General features: G+C 37.6%; 2 protein-coding genes across 2 annotated transcripts in view; one reads left to right on the top strand and one right to left on the bottom strand.

The window, feature by feature from the left end:
- Nucleotides 1–21,408, bottom strand: part of LOC134755915 (nuclear speckle splicing regulatory protein 1) — a 283,664-nt gene that overhangs the window by 147,850 nt on the left and 114,406 nt on the right. The window lies entirely within an intron of this gene.
- The window catches only part of LOC134755892 (tudor domain-containing protein 7), a 56,670-nt gene continuing 36,151 nt past the window's right edge, over nt 890–21,408 (top strand). The window contains exons 1-15 of the mRNA XM_063692539.1: nt 890–969; nt 1,106–1,240; nt 1,443–1,532; nt 3,544–3,758; nt 5,765–5,923; nt 6,278–6,484; nt 7,111–7,260; nt 7,963–8,145; nt 10,791–11,008; nt 12,074–12,188; nt 13,029–13,190; nt 13,496–13,587; nt 13,672–13,834; nt 16,130–16,216; nt 21,163–21,312. Coding sequence (XP_063548609.1) covers nt 1,448–1,532; nt 3,544–3,758; nt 5,765–5,923; nt 6,278–6,484; nt 7,111–7,260; nt 7,963–8,145; nt 10,791–11,008; nt 12,074–12,188; nt 13,029–13,190; nt 13,496–13,587; nt 13,672–13,834; nt 16,130–16,216; nt 21,163–21,312 — 1,986 coding nt within the window. The 5' untranslated portion in view covers nt 890–969; nt 1,106–1,240; nt 1,443–1,447. The remainder of the gene's footprint in view (nt 970–1,105; nt 1,241–1,442; nt 1,533–3,543; nt 3,759–5,764; nt 5,924–6,277; nt 6,485–7,110; nt 7,261–7,962; nt 8,146–10,790; nt 11,009–12,073; nt 12,189–13,028; nt 13,191–13,495; nt 13,588–13,671; nt 13,835–16,129; nt 16,217–21,162; nt 21,313–21,408) is intronic.

Genomic DNA, 21,408 nt, shown 5'->3' with positions numbered 1-21,408 from the left:
CCTGGTTGTTACTGACTGACAAATTGGTTTGACCAACGTTATATGCTTTTTTCGTGTTAAATACTTGAATAAACCGAGGATGTACGTAAAATCATTAGCTCTATTAAGTCCAAAGCGGTAGGCCATGACGATATAGGTCGCGTTATGATTCTCTTTGTTCTGTAAAGTATTCTTCCTGTAATAACCCATATCATCACCTTTTCCTGTAATCGCTTTTACACTGCACAATTCCTATCTTCTTGGCGTAAAGCCTATGTTCTCTCGCTTCCCAAAATTTCTAACCCCAGCTCTCTTAGTCACTTCAGGCCTATATCTATTTTCCCATTCATGTTCTAGACACTAGAGGCTGCAGCACATACCCAAATTTATTAATTTTAACTATTTACTATCTCCATACCAATCTGGTTTTCGGGCAAGGCATAGTATGACCACCGCGCTTTTAAAAGTCACAGGACATAGACAAGGCATGGAATCCTCGAAAGTTACAGCACTTGTTCTCATTGACTTTTCAAATGCGTTTAACGTTGTTGACCAGGACCTTCTATTGGCTGCTCTTTCCCATTTCAGGTTCTCTTCGGAATCAATGGCGTGGTTTTATTCGTAACTGTCCAGACGCACCCAAGCTGTCCAGTAAATTCCCAATGTTACCGGTAACATTCCCAATATTACCAGGTATTTTTCCAAAGTTGGCGTCAATCTCCAATTAAATTTGGTGATTTAATTGGAGATTGACGCCAATATCTTTTCTGATCAAATCGGTCGATTTGATCATCCCGTCTGGATGATCCTTTATCTGGTGATATTTTTTAACGTTGTAACACGTTTTGTTGGAGAAATTGACTTGACTCACTTGACTGTTCGTGTGCGCCGTCCGTTCGACATTCTTTAACCACTTCTTTACGAAATAAAAATTGTTGGTTGATTGCTGTACTGGGATTTCGAATTAGACAATTTGCCATAATTTCTAAGGTAGGACGTAGTCTGCTGCATTTATACAGGAAAATGTGGAAAGAATACTATCTCGATATTAGAATAATAATAAAAACATGTAATTGGTGAAACCGTCTGATTTCTCTTGCTTACGCGTCAAAATCTTTTTTTTCAGGAGTTTTTTCATGATCCAATAAACATTTGTATAATAGAAATGTAGGCTTTTTTGTGTACTACTTGTTTCACCTGTTATGCCGCATTGAATCCGGCGCGGACAGTTTTCTGCAGCTAACATATTTTCAAGTATAAGGTATGTCTTCAAAATAATAAATAGTAGAACAATACAATTATATTAACCTGTATTCATGTTTATATTAAGACAATAGCGGGGTATTAAGATTCGTATGTATTAAATATTTATTTAATTTAAACTTTAAATCTAAATCTCTCTCTTCGTACTAATACTGTTTTTACTACGACATCTCTCCTAAATATGTGTTGATTGATTTTAGCGATAATGGCTGATAAAGAACAAGTCATATCGGCTCTTCGGGCCACACTGCTCTCAGTAAAAGGAGCTCTGACCGTTAAACAATGTAACAGTAAGTTATTATTATTATATTATTATTTGGAGCCTTACGTGTCCCACTGCTGGGCAAAGGCCTCCCCCCAATTCCTCCACAGATCTCTGTCCAGTGCTGTGTCTGGCCACTCCTTCAAAAAACAATTTTTTTGCATTGATTGAAATTGAAATAGCTTTTATTTCAGACAAGTGTTTTGTAAGTACATTTCATTTTGTTGTTATATACAAGGTGTTTCATGACCCTCTGAAAACCTAAAAATAGTTTGTTCAGAATCGATAGGAGAATCGATTGCGATATATTTTAATGGGGGTAATTTTTTTATCATTTTTTATTATTTTTACATGCCAAGCTACAAGTTTGTAATGCGACAATGTCAATAAGTAGCATTTGACATGTAATTTGTCAATGAACAACACCCTTAACTGGCCATTGGTAAACCTTATCTCGTTGCAGTAAGGTATGCAAATGGTCAGTTAACAGTGTTTATGACGGTAACTAGCAATTGTTACACGTCACTCAAACGACGAAGTATCTTGTGTAGAATTACCAGTCAAATAGAATTGTTAAGAAAAGTAAACAACAATTTTTTTTTTTAAATATGTATCGGATTAAAGAATAAATATTCAAGATGAGTTCAAAATAAAAAAAATCTGTTGGGGTGTCTCAGGTTTTCAGTGGCTCAAGTAACCGTGTATATCTAATTTCCATCTGTATGCCTTTTGTAGGCAAAGGCCTCCCCTAACTCTTTCCATTTATCTCTATCCTTTGTTATTGTAGTCCAGCAACCTCCTGCTGCACTCTTAATCTCATCATCCCATCTTCTTCTTGGCCTGCCATGCTTCCTCTTTTTGTCTCTAGTAAACCAGTACATTATTGCTTTAGACCACTTTTCTCTTCCTCTAATTGTGTGACCTGCCCATTTCCATTTTAACTTCTTAATTGTTGTAGTAATGTCTTTTGTTTTTTTTTGCATAGTTTGATTAATATACATACTATAAAAGTCCTGTGGGAAGTGCATGGTAGGGGAACTAGAAGCAACAACAACACATGGTGTGAGAAAAATGTAAACTGTCAAGGGCTTAAATTTTTATTTTATTAGATAGATTTCTAAAAATAGATAACATAGAAAGTTAAAAAATCAGTCCGGCATCGGCACATCTAATATCTTAGTGGTGTGCTGTTGGGAAGGAACCTTAATTGCCTAAAAATTGGTCAAGCCCTACATATGTGTAGTAATTATAGGGTGGCAAAACAAGCAGAACTCCATACAGAATGGCTTCAATTTGACCAAGGTAAAAATGAGTCCAAAAGCATTACAGTGTAGATTTAGATCACATGATTCTTTCTGTGCATACTAATAATTTAATGTTACCTTGCTCGCTTTCCACTGGGGCAATATTGAGTGCAATGAGATTCATAATTCAATTGTTGATTTAAAATTTTAAGGTTGGTATTCTTTGTGCTGGCATATTTGGACTAGGCTTGTGCCTGCTCGGTCACTACAGAGAGCGTCCAGCTCCACTCTCGTCTCGGTCAATAGCTCAAATGAACTCGTTCGGTCTTTTAGTTCCTTTAGTTCAGTTCGGTTGTTGAGAGCTGGGAATGAACAGGAATCGGTTTTATAATGGTTTGATTTTTTTAAATATTTAGTCACTGAATACAATTTAGTTGTACGACACTATATGTCAAATAAACATTTAACACCTTGACACAATAAGAAGAGGAAAATTTAATTTTTAGATAAAATACTTAATTTTCCTTTATACTTTTCAAGCTTAGGACTGTCATGTCATTCTTTTACCTCGTTTGCTCTTGCTGAAATTGAAACCATTTCGTTTCATGTGTTTTCCGTTTCACTCAGTCAATCAGCTCACCAATCTCACTGAACTAAAGGACCTAAAGACCAATTAAGAGCGTGCAGAATGATTTAGTTCCTTTCAGTCCTTCACGGGATTTCATTCTTAACAGTTCTTAGTTTATGACCGACACAAGCCTAATTTGGACTTGCAGACTGTTTTTTTTTCCACAGGGGATTACCGCGAACTTCAAGGAGAGGTGATACCATTTAAAAAGTTGGGTTATCCAACACTGGATAGGCTCTTTGTTGATGTTCCCGGTTTCAAAGTGACGCAAATTAATGGGGAATGGTATGTTGATGCGATAGCAAGTCAGGAAACCCAACACATTGCGGCTATGGTGTCCCGTCAAAAATGCAAGAAGCAAACACCAAGGATTAATTTCCATGTAAGATAAATGTTTAAATCTCTCATTAAAAGGGGTAATCAACTTTATCTTGTATCATGTTTCTATGGTTATGCGTTCAGACACAATCATAAAAGAGACTGTCCTGACTGGAATTAAGGTCTGTCCCGTAAAGTTTTTTTTACAAAACTTTCAGATGAGCTTATTTTATCTGTACCTAACTATATTATTTATATAGCCCTTGACTAGTGATTCATATCATGGACGTCAAGTTCGAAATAAAGAATTTCAATATCAATATTACACATACGCACCCTAATGCAAAAATGAAGAAAATGTTTTTGCGAAACTTTCGATCGAGTTGCCACTAATATTTTGTATTCGCAGGAAAATTAGAATAAACATATCACTCCACTCCAAGGTTCCATAGAAGAAGTTCAAATCATTGCTAAGACCTGAAATTGTCGACAGAATATCATCGTAATATACATAAAAAGAGAAATAAAATGGTACCTGTTTTCATACAAAGTTGAAAAAGCATGGTATAAAACAGGGATGTTGCGAATATTCGCATCCGCAACCGCGGAACTTCCGCATTATTTTCAACATCCGCATCCGCATAAAATCGATGCGGAACTTAATGCGGATGCGGATGTGGAACAGGTAGGTACAGGAACGTCTTAGCGGCGGCTTAAGTGCTAGGTAATTTCGTCATTAGCCAATAGGAATCTCGTTTCTTTTTGTGATTCGTCGATCGAGCACTTTAGCCTATGACGGACAGCAACAAGAAGTGAAAAGTTTGTTTTATTTGGACTGCGATTAGATAGATTAGATAGTAATGCGATTGTGGGGCACCTATATTCTTGTTCAAATACCAAAAGTTTAGTTTTTTTTAACATAAAAATTACTAAAGTGTAATATTTGACGTTCTTTATGTGCCTAATCTCGACATCCGCATCCGCGGATGTGAGCCTTTAAAAATCCGCATCCGCGGATGTCAAAAAATCAGCATCCGCAACATCCCTGTAAAAGTATTCAAACCCATATAATTTTGCCAAACTTTTACAAAGGGGTTTGTTTGTTTAGCATTATTAAAAGCGGAATTTAGTGACATTCTTGAATTTACCGAACAATTAACTACCTAGTCAAATAAAAATATTGGCGACAACAGACAACAGGTGCAAATATATCCAAACATAGTGCTCGCAAAATTTTATGTGGGTCTTGAAGGAAAAATATTGCTCCTGCTCACATTACAAAATAAAATAATTGATAATTGTTTAATTGTTGTAAATAAAGTCTTAAGAGTATATGATATGACATATTAAAATTAAAGTAAATAAAACAGAAATTCCTACCAAAGTCAGCATCAGTCCTTGTAAAAAGACTTAACGGGACAGGCCTTACATAATAAGATAAGATATGTCAGCAAAAGCAAAAAAAGTTGATTAACCTGCTAACTAAAAACGTTATTTTTGAAGTGGATACATCTTTGTTTGCACAATTGTATAGGGTTGCAGTTTGCAGTTCAGAATTTATTATGAACAATGTTTCAAATCAAAGGTTTTATTAGTTTTTAGGTTTTTTTTAAATGTAAATAGTTATTACTTTTGAAAAGGTACCTACTAATTATGGATCGAGCGTTAGCGAAGGTCTCCGTTTCAGCTTTGACAAAAACCTCTGCAACCTGAAAGCCTCATTCCTGAACAGATTCTCGTGAAATTTTGTGACCAGGTTCGGTAGTTACTAGTTAGATAGAATTTTTCTGTCGTTTCGTTTTTAGGAAAATATTCTAAATGGCAGTATGGCATAAAAGGCTTAAGCGTCAGTAGGGTCTATGATAATGACACAACGAAGTAAGTATTTTTTATTAAGTATAACATTTTGTAAGCTTATCGTAAGGTCTACAGCTACAGCCTATTTAGGAGTTTAATTACAAGTGGTTCGTCACAACACACTACAGAGGGCAACATAAGAGGTATCCACTTATATTTTACGGTTGTAACTCGGAAACCCCTGCATTACTTTTATCATGTTATATTTTGTAGAATCGGTTTCCCAAAAAAGAAGGCTCTTGGCGCAAACCAGCAACTACTAGGACATACGCCAGCTATAACAACGCGAGCTATAATTACAATAATCAGTACTCAAACCAATATTACCGAGCGAAAGGCGGAACACCATTCAACAACAATTATAGCAACAAGGTAAATAACATATTTACTCTACCTATATAATGCTTCACTTACATAATACTAATATTTTTTAAAGAAGTTGACCATCGCGGGTTGAGATCTTAGGTTAGTAAATATTTTTTACAGTACATATGGTGATATTTTCTCGCACTAGTGCGTAAAAAAGCACTTTTCGTGCATATGTCGAAAGTTTAAAGGGCCATATGTACTATAAAACGTTGTACGATACACGTGCGAATAGGTAATTCGCAACTCGTGTCGATTAAAAACACTCCCTGCGGTCGTGTTTTAATTTATCGCCACTCGTTTCGAATTTCCTCTTTTCCGCACTTGTATCGTGATGTACTATTATTTACATGATTTTAGCACAATAATAAATTCAGTAAACCGTACGAAACGAAACCTCCCGTAACGAAAACGACATCGAAACCATCGACGGAACATACTGAGAGAACGGAAAGGACTACTTATAATGCTGTCACCAAACCAGTCAACCCTCCCGCGTCAGCAAGGGAGCCAGAAAGGCTCTCTGAAAGGGTACCCCTGGCACCTGTCAATACGCACTCAGAAGACGTAAGTACACTTTCACGTCCTTTGATTTCTGCGAGGTTTACTGCGCGCGCGGCTCTTTATAACAGGTACGTGAGTTACGTGACAATTGCTGGCGACCTCTTATGGATGGATGATCTCGTCTCGCTCAAATGGGCTCATTTAGACGGCTTGCATACGAGTTTCATTACATTGGGTTATTGGTTCGGTCGGCTGAATTGATGTAACCTTAATGGTCCGCAATGTAACTAAAATCGTATACGAGTTCGCGCGCCGTCTAAATGAGCACTAATCGACATGGCATTCTGCTAGTGCCCATCCCAATGCTACTCTGTTATGAAGTCAATTTGGGATTTAGAATGTTCACAATCTAAGCAACGTCTTGGGTTAAGTACCTACCTATAGTGGATTAAACTGTTTAAAGTCTCATATATGGTTTAAGTAAGTATACGACTTTCTTAAACTATTTCAATCCTCTCCATTCTAGGATAACTTCCATACTAGAATTCCAAAGAAAAAAATCAGTACCTATAGGTACCTAGTGTATCTTATGCTACATGCATCATGCATCCAACACCGATCAAACGGATGATTTTTCCAGACAATAGCACTTTGGCTTAGTTTTTGTGTACATTCTCAAATGATTGCAGGTTAAACATTGCACACGCACAGAAAATGAGCCTGACATTAGGCACAGCTCCAAGATGTCAGCTTCGCAAAGATTGTCCAACCTGAGAGACCGACTGAGCACTGTTGATCTGATACCTTTGCCCCTACCGGCCACTAATAACGATTTCGTTGTAAGTATATATACTTACTGTAATTAAGTACAGTGGAATCCGTTTTGTTATGACTCCGCTTATACTGACCAACCGCTTACTATGACGTAATTACTGTGCGAAGTTTGGTTTTCATATAAAATTCTTTGCGACGAAGTCGGATAAAATGACTTTGCTTATAGTAACAAATCGCTTACGCTATAGGTTTGACCTATAAATCCTCTATTCACGAAATTATGTCCGGTTACACTGACACATTCGCTGGTCTTCGTGGTCGTCCCCACGTCTTTCCCTGTGAGGACGTTTGGTGCGTGCGTGGCGTGTAAGTTGTTTTAGTTTTGATTCTCAGTGACACGTTGATAATTTGTAAAGGTTAATAAATCTCATGTCTCACAAAGGAATTCGAGATTAATTTGGAAAAATTAACAAAAATAAAAAGTTAATCCACTATGCTTTATATGACATCTGCTTAGTATTACGTGTTTGTTACTTCCCTTCGATCACTTCGATGTGACTTTTAAAAAGTTTCTTTTAAAACTATGCCCTGACTTAAAATACGACCATTCACAAGTCGAGGTTTTTATGTGCAGTTTTTTTAAATAAACGATGGAACGTCATTAGTTTAATACATACCGTGGCATTATGTAGGTTTAGGACTCTCAATATCAATTTATCTATAGGTACGACTGAATGAGTTCCATATAAACCAAAACTTATTTATAGGAGCATAGCGGTCCCGTGACACATGTAGCACCAGCATACAGCTTAGAACCACCACCAGACTCGAGCTCTTCCGTGGACAAGTTGGAATGGACCTGTCGCAAGCTTGGATTAGCGCAGCCCGTCTACAAAGTGCACGACATTCGACCGAAACGAGGACCCGTCAGTTACGACTGCTCAATTAAGGTAAACTGCCTTTTGGTTTCATATTTTCATGTTATATCTACAGTTATAACATAACACACTTAATGATAATGAAAAATGCGTAAAACTTTGGCTGTTACACTTTAATTACACATCAATCACACAAACTAACAGAATATTTACAAGCAACTAGCTTTTAAAACATAAAAATACACAACGAAAACATTTGTAGCTCATTGACAGGAGAAAATTCTACATATAAACAAAAGACGCGCGCTGGCAGCGGCATCCGTACCGGCCAGGCTGCCAGCACGCGTGCAGCATAGAGGTTGGTGGTTCCGTCGCCTACATTCCCCACCCTAGTGCTGGCTCAGCACTCAAAACCATACCATACGGCCATGTGCACACTTAAGCTGTCTGCCGCTGGGAACATTCACTACAAATGGCTACAATAATCTCACGTTGGACTCTGGACTCTGTGGTCTGCAGTATCGTGCAGCGAGTGTCGAGTCCAACGGACAATGGGTATGGGCACTATAGCCAAGACTGTGCCCCATACCAATGGGGCTTATCAGGAGGAACACGTTTCCGCGTTATGTGCGACACGGTCAGGCTCAACGTGAGCGAATCACTTGCCACTTTGTGTGCTCTCCAGCTTTGGGGAGAACGAGCAGGGAACGACTCATCAGATGAACATAAACATGTTTCGAAAGGCCTATAAAAATCACATTTGTGGCCCAGCAGCATCGCGTCGCTAGACAATTGGTTCGCAAGAATCGCAAGCTCTCCAATGTGAGAATTTTTGTTACATTTTACATTTGCTTGCTCCGCCGAATTTAACTCGCTTAATATACAAACCACTACACACCTTAATACACTTTACACTTGCGTCACTCACAATAGTCACAGTCGTGTTACACTCTTGTTCACCACCAAAACATTTGTACGCGCAGCCGACATGCGTGAACGTCATAGAGTGAACACGCAGATCGCTGCGGGTGCCGAGCTCGCGACTAAACATTGATGCCGTAGACGCGTCGTGGTTAATAAGTGACACATACTCGTGCAGTCATCGGTGCTACTATCAGCGTCAGTTTCAGTAACGTCGCTCCGTCAGGCTCTGTATTCATTTTGTTGCAAACAAAGGCGGATACTGAACATTTCGTAGCGATCACTTGTATTGCATCTGTATCCGCGGAAACTATTGACGGCTGGTTATCAATTTGCTCCTCGCCAGCTGGAGTGTCAAAAGCAACCGACAACTGGTGCAGTCTGGCCGAATAATCACAGTCGTGGCCAGACTGATTCTTGTAGGCGGTCGAAACGGTAAGCGCACTCGAGCGCTCAGGAGTGGTGCCAGATGTATCAACCGCAGACGACGTTTGATGCAGTCCAGCCGTATAAACACAATCGTGGCTAAACTGTAAATCGTAGGTCTGTGTTGAGGCGGTAGGCAAAACGTTGCGCGTGCAGCTCAGAAGCGAAGCATCAGCGTCGGCGGCAGGAGAGTCGGCGCCACTAATGTTACACGCATTCAATAACGACACATCAGTGCCGGCGGCGGGAGTGACGGCAGCAGCCGCCGATTGGCGCAGCCCGACCGTTTTGTTACCAGTATCGTGGTCTGACTGCTCCTTCAGTTGTTCCCGCTGCGGCTGATCGAGCCATCTTTGGCTTGTAGAGCACGCGCGTGACTTGAGTGGACTGTATTTCACATTTAGTTCAGCTAAATCCACCTCTAGCTGTTTGTCAATAAGCGCTATTTGTATTCTTGCCTTTTCCTTAGCCGCCTCCAATTGCAGCTGTCTTCGTTTGGTTAGTACAGATGATGCTTTAGAATTACTCATGCAGTGAGGTGGTAACGGCGGCGGAGTAACGTCGCTCGCACGATGAGACGACGGCAGTCGTTCCGCCCGACCGCTAATGATAACTTCAAAAGTCATATCTTAAATCTGTACCTGCGACTGCAGTGTAGACGTTGATGTACTATATACTGCACCTTATTTGTTCTTTACGCGTAGCACATTGCGTATTCACCATAGCAGTATACGTGGTTCTAACCCGGTTCGAAGTCGGGCCGCCGATAATGAAAAAAATGCGTAAAACTTTGGCTGTTACACTTTAATTACACATCAATCACACAAACTAACAGAATATTTACAAGCAACTAGCTTTTAAAACATAAAAATACACAACGAAAACATTTGTAGCTCATTGACAGGAGAAAATTCTACATATAAACAAAAGACGCGCGCTGGCAGCGGCATCCGTACCGGCCAGGCTGCCAGCACGCGTGCAGCAGAGTGTGGTGGTTCCGTCGCCTACAACACTAAAAAATATGCACCGTCAGTTCAATTTTATTCTTGTATGTACGGTCACTACCGTCAGCAAAACTATTAGCTTAGCGTCCCTGCGTCCGCGTAAGCGTAGCGTTTGTAAACTAATAGTTTTGCTGACTGTACATGTATAATTTAAAGAATCCTTGCGGTAACGTTCTCGCTGATCTTCGTAAATACACTTGTCAAGTGTTTATTAAAACAATACGTACAAGTTACAAGTAGAAAATCTGCAGAAGCACGTTTTTCCCACGACCAAGACAATATTACTCTTGTATTTAGGTATCTAGCTGTAAGTAAGCTACAGACGAAAATGATACCTATGTATATCCAATATCCTATCAACTGCAGGTCGGTACGAGCTACTCGACCTCGTCATATCCAGATTCATCGCCGTCCCAAGAGTTGGCCAAGGAAGTGGCGGCCGTGAAGCTACTCGTGGAGATAGAAAGCGCGGAGTCGGGCGGCATGCCCACCTCCTCGCCGGGCAAGGCCGTCGCCTCCCTCGCGGACCTCGTGGCCGAGCACGAGGCCGGCCTCTGGGCCAGCACTGTGCCACATTTATATAGGTACGATCAATATAACACTAATTAACTTCTCTGCCTTTTACAGTAGAGTACATACATTGATAAACTGCAGTTTTATGATTAAAATGCGTACTTTGTACTTTGTCATGTTCCGTTCTGTTTCGTAAATAATCATATTGAAGTTCTTTCTTTCCTGAAAACTTAATTATCAAATGATAGGTAGACAAAGATTGCCAAAGTGAACATGTTAACTGTAGTCCTGTATATATGTAGATTGTAGTACAACAACCACAATTTTATTTCAAAAATGCATAATCTTGGAACCCCATGTGGTTATAACCACCCCAAACTAGACTACCTACTTTTTGTACTCTTCAAGGTCAAGAAGCTTTGATGCATGCACAACACAATTTGCTCTGAGCCATATTGTTTATTTTCCGACCCGTTTTTCTCTTATATTTAAGCAGAGGACGCCAATAAGCATATCCTTTTTGGAATTTAACATTCAGTCAGTACATGAAACCCAGCCAAACGAAGGATTTCGCCTCGAGACTGATCTCTCTCACGCACCCACACACACACACGAGTTTAAAGTTTATTATCTCTGAAGATAATAAACTTTAAACTCGTGTGAGAAAATTAGCATGTTCCAATAATTTATTAAATTAGATATTGACAATAAAAACAGCTGCCCTAAATATCATAATTAAAGTGCGTTTTGTGATTTATTCTGCAATTAAAAACGATTCGCGTTAGGTAATCGTATACGGACTTGTTAGTTCGTTGGTACTAACTTATACTGACATGCAATTTTGTTATTGACGTGACTCATTAAATACTTGATTTAATACCTGAACGCACTAACTAAAAACTCACTCGAGCAACAACCTTACTTATATAAGTACTTACCACTTACCTTAAACCTATTTTTATATGTAAGAAATGCATGACGCAAAATTAATTACAAATCAATCATGCACTTTATTTTAAAACTTCATTTCAGTCCATATCCATATCTAACAAGTTAAACCCCTTCATTTTACTTACACTTATATTTTTATGTTATAAATAAAGGAAGTGGTCACGTAGTGCTGAATTATGTTTTAGAGAAAAGTTTGGAGAGAATTTGCCCAGTAACTGGCAAGAACTGGTGGAAAATTGTCCTCGAATATTAAAAGACAAAGTGGTTAATGGACTATTAGTACTTCTCCCTAACAAAGAGGTATGTAGAGAAGATATCTCTTAAAAATTATTGACACCACTCCTGTAGGTTTATTTTTGTACACATATTTTTAGGTAGAGCTAGGGCAACGAAAATTAAGCCTATAAAATACGATTAGGTATGCGACTAAATAATATATTTTGAGCAAAAGTGTTACCAGATAATTGTGTTTTATAGCTTAACTTTCGTTAGCCAGATTCTATAAACTTGTAAAGATGGAAATACATATACTATGAATCACTGATCTCTATTGGTATTATATTACAACATGGGCTCCGGCTGTTGTTAAAGTATTTGGAGCTGATAAACGTTTTGATTTAGACCTTATTCTAAGAAATTGATTTACTTCTATTTAGCCTTCTAATTATGGGCGGGGGGGGGGGGCAGGTTGATAACCCCGAAGGCACTAAGGGCAGAGGGGCATACATTGTATGTAAAATTTGAGCTTTGGGGGGCAGCTGCCCCCCCTCCCTCCCCCTGCCTACACCCTTGTGTATGTTCAATTCTAATAGACTAGATAATAGACATCAGTGATCATTATAAACATCTCAAACTTCGTTTTGATTTCAAAAGCGATTTCATCACATTGCTATCATTTCGTAAAATATTTATTGCTTTAAAATAACTTTAAGCTGTTTTTTGATTAATTTTCAAAAGTTCAAATAACTTGCACGTTGCACCGATCATGATTCAGAGTTACGCGGCTGTGAAGTATAGTACTTATAACCTTTAAATAAGACTAAAGTATAGATTACAAAGGATTAGACATTTTATTTGTATCGACCTAAAGTCCAAGTTAGCCTGAAGTAGTATAGATGTTGAAGTGGTTTCCGTTTGCAGGGCGCGCTGCCGCTGTTACACGAGAACAGTTTGTCCGACGAAACAATCGACAGCGATTTGCCGCCACTTAAGTTCCCTGAAGAGGATTACTGGAATGTTTTCGTGACCGTTGCCAATTCTACACTAGAAATTTGGCTTCGGATTGTAGGGCCAAATTACAGTGTAAGTATGAATATGTATATCGTAGAGAAGAGAAAACTTTGTGGTGCAGATGATTATATTTCCTTACTAGGTTGGTTTCTATTTATATTTACCTAAACATCATCAGGAGGCCGATTTCGATTTAAAAATTTATGACGGTTTTTGATTGCACATATTGTTGCGCGTGAGATGCCTAATACCTACCTTAACAATCAGAATCCGCCTCAAGGCTGCTGTCGCTTTGGAATTATTTTTCGTAAGAACGACTCAGTATAAGTATTAGTTACAGTTTAACGACTTTAACGTGTACAAATGTTTGATTGCAGGATGCTTTCGAAACGTTACATGCCGATATGGAGAGATTTTACAAACATGGCGGAACACCTGTTGATAAAAATATGATTATTAGAAATGCGTGGTAAGATAAAAGGTTTCTCGATATTTTGATTTTAAACTGCCAATATAACCTGTAAAACTGTGTTACTTATCAATATTTTTTAAGGTATGCCGTTAATTTAGACGACAGTGAATGGCAACGAGCGAAAATCTTGGAAATCGATGAAGATTCAGCAGCCGTTTTTTTGGGCGACCACGGAGACGACGATGTTGTAGACTTGAACAAAATCAAGATTCTTGAGCCACAGTTTAGGAAGCTTCCCGCGCAGGTATCCTACACAACTTTAACTTGTAACGGCGGGGCTTTAATAGTCTGGTATAGGGACTTCAAAATTAATGGTTTGGTCAGCACCCACTAATAGCAGAGAACTAATTAATTTCTAATAAAACACATCTTACCTGTTGTTTTACCAAACTAAAAAATAATAAAATTGGTACAATGCCCCATTTACTTAAAATAATAGGGGAGAACCCGGAGAACCTTGAAGTTTAAGGAAAATAAATGGAATGTTCTCATTTGTCTTACTTAAGACAAATAAACGAAATTTATAAGGAAATAAATTTACCTATTGATCTTTATGAAATTTTGCTTTAACAGTGACTTGTTTGGTTAACAATATTTTGTTTTATTGCTGTTGCAGGATAGTCATATCATATTTAGCTATAACCCAAGAAAATTAAAAGAAATCTGCGGAAATAATTCATGTACTTTTGAAAATTGGTATTTATACCTTGTGGTGTCCAGATAAACATACTAAAAGTCCTCGAGGGTGGGGGGTGTGCTGAGGGTGTAGGGGACTCAAAAACGGCTAGACCGATCAGGTTCGCTTTATTTTTCCTTAAAAGTACTAAGCTAACGATTTTTTCATATTTTTGGGCCCATTGTTCAAAAGTTAGGGGAACTAGAGGGGAAAACAAAACTTTTTTCTTTCAGATAGATTATTTCCGAAAATATTAAGTTGATCAAAAAATTTATAAACCACGAATTATTTCCGCGGATTGCCCATTTTCGGCTTAATTTGTCGTGGCTACTAGTAATATCTATAAACACTGTTATAACCAGAGATGGGCATAATTTATTCGAATGACGAAAGAACAACAAAATTATTCGCGAATGACGAATAAAATTGTCGGATGATTATTCTTATTTGAATAAATTATTCGTGGAATAATTTAATCGCGAATAATTTATTCGTCGAATTTATTGCCACGAATAATTGTTTATTGGAATACCATATTAACTTTTCTCGGTTTACAAAGATTTGGCAACTGTGATGTGCGATACACTTCATGCACTGCAACTCAATTAGTTACTTATAATTTACTAGCTTTTACCCACGACTGCGTCTGCGTGGAGTTAGTAATTTGGGCAGCTAATTTTTTATCGATTACCCATACAAACTCCCCCCCTCCCCTTTTCACCCCCTTAAAGGATGACTTCTGGGATAAAAACTAACCTGTCAGAACAGTCATATATATATATATATATATATATATAGTAAAATAATATATATACAGGGTGGGCACAGGGATTCCGACAGACTTTAACCGTGGATTCCTGGCAGTGTTACGAAAGAAAAATGTTATATCAACATGGGTCCAAAATTGCCTAATTAATTTACTTAATTTCTGGAACAAAATAAATCAATTAACGATAGTACTAACTTGTGAACGTATCTTTAGTTTGAAAGAGTGAAAAAGACAACATGCGACACCAATATGACACTTTATAGTCTAGTTTATAGCAGGTGGAAGTTTACTATTTTTAACACTTCTGCTTTGCATGTGTGATTGTTTGTGTCTTGGTATGTATGATTACGTCACATAAGGGCGTGTTAGCCTTGAGTTTTTTTAACTTCGAAATTACTTAAATAATTGAATATCTCGTAAATTAGGCTTTCTATGGCATTGTTATATTACTTTTTTTTTATCCAAATAGGCACTAGAATTCATGGTTAAAGTGTGTCGGAATCCCTGTGCCCACCCTGTATATATATATATATATTTTTTAATTTTATTAGCCTATGTGTGTGTCCCACTGCTGGGCAAACGCATCTTCTCTCCCTTTCCAATCCTCCCTGTGCTGAGCGAGATCCCGCCAATCCCGCACGAACGCATCTAAATAAACGTCATATTAAACGTGTTATTATTCGTGTTGTTTATTTGAGTGGAATAAGCCAAAAAAATTAAATATTTTTCGTGGATTTATTCAAATGATATTTCATAAACCATTCGTCATTTGAAAAGCGGTCGAATTATTTATTCGCGGATACATTATTGGCGAATAAATCATCCGCGAATAAGTCATTCGTGAATAAAAAAATCGTGAATTATTGTTTGTTCGAATAATTCCGATAAAAATTTATTCGAATAATGCCCATCTCTGGTTATAACAATCATGGTAATAATCTAAAAATACAATATTTAGCAGGCATCGGGAAAGATAAATTATAGACTATCCAGCTGTCAGATGGAACTTATTAACCAAATCGTACCCGACGTACCAAACCCTCTGTCGTAGGCAAATGTCGGAATTGATTGATTGAACCTCATTCATGATATAGGCCATCCTGTGCCGGCTGGAGGGCGCGGAGGAGCTGGCGGCCAGCGCAATGGGCGCGGAGCTGGTGCAGCGGCGGCTGCCCGGGGAGGTAATCATGATTTATTCTAGTATTAGAATGTTATTTAGTGTAATTGTTATTTAGTGACCAGGTGACCTTTGTTTACATAAAAATATAAAGAATTATACAATTCTACCTGGTCACCTGGTTACCTGGTCACTAAATAACAATGAAAAACATCTAAGTAATAAAAACCAAACCCTCCTCGCAGCAGCAGCGTTAGCAGTGCTTACAGGAGCGAGCTTTATAAGTTTAAAAAGATTTTGGGACTTAACCCTTTCGAATGCCTTGTCCCGTATACGTCACAGACAATTTGAACTTTAATTAACAATTTCAAGGTTATTAATTCGGTAGCAAATATGAAAGTTTTGAAACAAGCTAGGTCTTCATATGGGTCTCTGGGATTCTGAGGCTAGTCACGGGTATAATTATCAGGCTAATGAACCCGACGCGTTGAATATTGTCCTTTGATATAGAGTCATAGACCACCCCCTATAGACCGAGCTTATAGGACGACTCGCGGTCACCGCCCGTATGGTGTATAGGTCTTATATAAGATTGCTCGCTCCCCGCTCCTATCAGTTGCGCCCAAGAATACGACCTATTAGAAGTGTTCACGTCTGTACGAAAATAACGTAAATAATTGAATTCGTTCGCTAATAACTTATATTGCAGCGTAAAATGGTGTGGCAAGTCATCTAAGACTTCCAAATACAAAACAGATGGAATAACATTCCAGTTAATTGTGAAATTCATTATTTTGTTGAATTGTTTCTTGTCCGCGGGGTTCATTTTATACTGGTCAATACGGTTGTACTGAGCAGCAACGAAGTATGCCCGTCCCTTTTCGTCAACATGAAAATGCAATGTGCTATCCCTTTCATGTTAACTACTAGTGAAGTGAAGGTGATGCTTTCGTCAGTTGCGGAAACTTCGTGCTTTCTTTCGTACCGTATTGTACCATTTTAAAAAATATAAAAGAAAACTGGGATTCTTTTTTATTGATAATAATTAATATGTAGAATCTGTAGCTTTATTTAGTTGGTAGTTTATCTTAGTAGGTACTGTAGGTAGATACCTACGTAGTTTAGTTTTTAGGGTTCCGTACCCAAAGGGTAAAAACGGGACCCTATTACTAAGACTCTGTCTGTCCGTCTGTCACCAGGCTGTATGCCATGAACCGTGATAGTAAGACAGTTGAAATTTTCATAGATGATGTAATTTTGTTGCCGCTATAACAACAAATACTAAAAAGTACGGAAGTTGGAGTTACTCAGAAGCACCTTATTTTTTTAACGCTTTTACGAAGTACATACTTTGTAAATCTCATGAATGTAAATTTCACCACAAAATGTATGCATCACCGAGTATTAAATTTCATACATATTTTCTGGGACCCTTATTAGGTACTTTACGTTTAGAATCTTATATCATTAATATGCTACGTAATTTTTTTAGATACATTTATAAAGTACCTACTTAATGAATTATTATATTGTTTTAATATTATAAAGTATTGTTTCTGTAGACTTTATTGATAACAATTTTACCACAATAAATTATGGTACAACTGGTACGTACCACGAATTAATAAACTAGTGGATGTGAAATGACTCCTATTTAGTATGAAAACCAGTGTCGCTAAACTCACACATTCATAGCCACGTTAAAATACGTCACACACTTACAAAATTGCTCTGATTCGTAGCAACTTTCCATACCAAAAAGTTATTACCGGTGGACATTTCTCGAACGAATATCAACTGTAGGCTACATGAGTGACGGTTTAAATTATAATGTCGAAGCTATATAACATACGACTCTTTCATTATCTCATTCATCTCACAAAAGCTCGCTCAACGTTTACCTAATACCACTACTCAACACCAGATGGCGTTATTTTATATAATTTTAAAATCACTTACTTATTACAGGCGAGAAAAGGGCTAAAAAACCAGTATAAGTAAGGTCTAATTACGCATGGTTTGTTACGGATCTCACGGTCACGTTACACTGGTGTTTTCGAGACCTCTACACGCCTGCGAGTAGCTAACCGTTGGAACTTCTTTCCATTCGACGATATAGGGAGGGGACAGTGTAATCGGAGTGTTTTATCGATATTTGTGTGTTCAGTTAGGTATTGATATTTCATAACCGTATGTTTTAACACATTTAGATGATACTTTATTTATGATTATAATATAGGTAGTGATAATCGTGATTGTATGAAAAATAATATGTAGTACAGTACAACAAATATCTAACTAGAAATTTGTTTCTTATTAATTGACCAACTAGGTTGTTAATGTGAACATTAAATATATCTTAAAGTCAAACAGATAAAATCATAGTTCTTTAAAGGTCTATTAACTCGGTATTGCTGTTATTTTGTGATCACAAATCTGCAATTACTTACATAGGTAAGTATTCGTCTTTAACAATATATTTACTTGTAGCAGCATTTAAGGCCAATCTAGACGGGACAACCTGATTAAATTGTCAAATTAATTGTATGGTGTGAAAGCATACATGAAACTGGCTCATCGATCCCACTTGATTTGATTGTAAGATTGTGACCTATCAAATCAGGAAGGGGGGCGGCAAAATTCCAATATTTCACGCTAGTTTGCGTGGTACGGAACACTTTTTATTAATTAAGTGAGCCCGAATGTCACTAATAATTACTAAATTAGTAACTAAGTTTTAGGCGTGTGGACGCTAGATGAGATGTATGGCAATTTTATCCCCAGAAATCTTTCTCTAAGAAATGCTCCTAGCAAATGGTGCTATATTTTTGCGGAAACTAATTTTCTTGCCCAGTAGCATTGACCCATTTATTTTTAATATCGGCATCTTGTGGTAACCTACAATAATTAATAATAAAGAAATAGAAAATATAAAACGTTTATTCATGGCACATTGCATGCATTGTACGCATAAGTGCATTAAGTACCTAGTCTAATTATATTAACGATGAAAATATGATGGGTGTAAAAAACAAAAACGTATGTAAAGGAATACGAAGGTTTGAAAGGTTGCCATGAAATGACCCCGACTTAACTTAGTGCTTGATGACCAGAGCTGCCATATTTACTAAGACATTGATTATCCCAAATAATAATTAGAAACGTGTCTAAAATAATAATTTATTACCGAACTACCAAACATCAAACTTGAAATATCGTAACTTTAACTTTATCGATATAAATATCGACATTGCGCAGCATCTGAGTAGCGAAGTTATTTGACATTTAGGATAGCGAATATTCCAGATAAACGTAAAGAATAGTGACAAAGGATTGTGAACTCTAAGTTCTAACTGATAAAATATAGATTTACTTAACGAACATTCGTAAATAATGCAATAGAAACAGATTTTTCGTATTTATCGGATTATATTTAAATAAATAACCACCGGTGATAGGAAATACCTCCACGTGAAAGATTTTTTAAACCGCTGTGATTTCTGCAGCTTAATACTGCACAATACGGCATAAAATTTAATTATCAATTTTTGTTAGACGAGCGTACGTACGACGTGAATGTCATTCGAGCATGAAGTTTACACAACAACTGAGCATAGTCTGTGCATAAAGTGAGTCGGTCGCTACTAACTGTCGGATAGACGGGAACGCCCACTTGCCATCTCCATCCTACTCCGTGGTACGTACCACTGCCTGTAATGAACATGTCCCATCCCTACGCTTACACGTGTCGTTTGGAACGACCAATAACAACGCCGTGAGCACCCGCCCCGCGCCTCAGAGGTTGGTGATTTCCGTCGCGAACAAAATGGCCAATATTAGGCTTCTATAGGCGGTTTTCTGTGTATAGAGTTGAAGAATAGATGATTTTCACCACAGCTTTTTAATTTAGTGAAGGCCATGAACTGCCACTTCATACTTTTTTTTTCTCTGTATTATTATGTGTAATTCGAAATACAAATTGACTCCTAAACGAAGCGAAGGATTCTATAATAGAATCCTGAGCGTAGTGAGGGATTCAAGTGTTAACGCCCAAGGTGAAAATAATTTTGCTACCATGTGACACATACTGCTTTTCACATCACCTATGAGGAAATTACATAACATTATTATTTTAAGCAAAGATCGATACGGACAAAGTGCCAAAAATATGTATACACGACCTTAGTATAGGTACAGTCAGCTACAGAGAAAAGGTACCCCCCCCCCCTGCACAGAAGTTTGTACGCAAAGGTGCTAAGCGAATAGTATTGCTGACTGTACATACTTCTGGCACTTTGTCCGTATCGATATTTTCAGACGTGACGGTACTGACAAATGAAAAATACCTACAGCTCATAATTATGTACCTAATATCTTTTCAAAGACAGCAGCAAACACCTAAAATGATACAATGAAACTCAAGTAAATTATTCTTGTAGATTTTTCTGGTAACAAATTAGCTCTTACCCCTTTGAACCAAATCTTCGGAAGAACACTATGAAGACTGATATCACTTATACATATTTATTATTATAAAGCTATTGATTTAAACTAAGTATTTACAAATTTATACACAATACAGAACCGCATAATTATGCTTTGTGAAATATTTGTACAAAACTTTTTAAATTGCATAGACAAGTATGGCTGCGTTTAAGGAGACCAAAATGTCAAAATAAAAATTAAATTATTAAACTAATGTTATTTTACGTTTCTTTGTAAATATTTCGCTAATTAATTAATTTACTTAATTTAAATATGCTATTAATTAATTTAAAATACGCTAATTACATTTATTGTTTACAATTACAACAATATATTATTTAAGTTAGAAAAATTATTGTATGCACGTAATCGATTATGTGCATACTAATTTCATATGTCTTTGTGTCAATATTTCATACTGGCAACAAAATGTCCTTGAACAGAAAAGTGCCACTTTGGTCCCTCTTAGCAGGGAAGAAAAGTCCCCTTTTCGAATAGGTGATGTGAAAATAACTATTGCATAAGGTGTTGGTGGCGGAGCCCGGACCGCGACACGACCCCGCCGACCCCGCCGTAGTCGTGGTGCTCTACGACACGTCCACCCAGCGCGACCTCAACCTCAATAAGGAGATCGTGCACGACTTCTGCATCGCTGGCGCTTTCACTGTCACTCAGGTAAAGCAAACTGTAACATTAGATAGGCACGTTATGAAGGAGTTCATTCATAAAGTGGTCAAACAATTTTGCGGCTGGGTGTACAAACGATAGCGA

This window comes from Cydia strobilella, chromosome 3 (genome assembly GCF_947568885.1).
Source record: "Cydia strobilella chromosome 3, ilCydStro3.1, whole genome shotgun sequence".
Lineage (NCBI taxonomy): Eukaryota > Metazoa > Arthropoda > Insecta > Lepidoptera > Tortricidae > Cydia > Cydia strobilella.
Note: the sequence above shows the minus strand (reverse complement) of the source record. Positions and strands in the feature narration are given on the sequence as shown.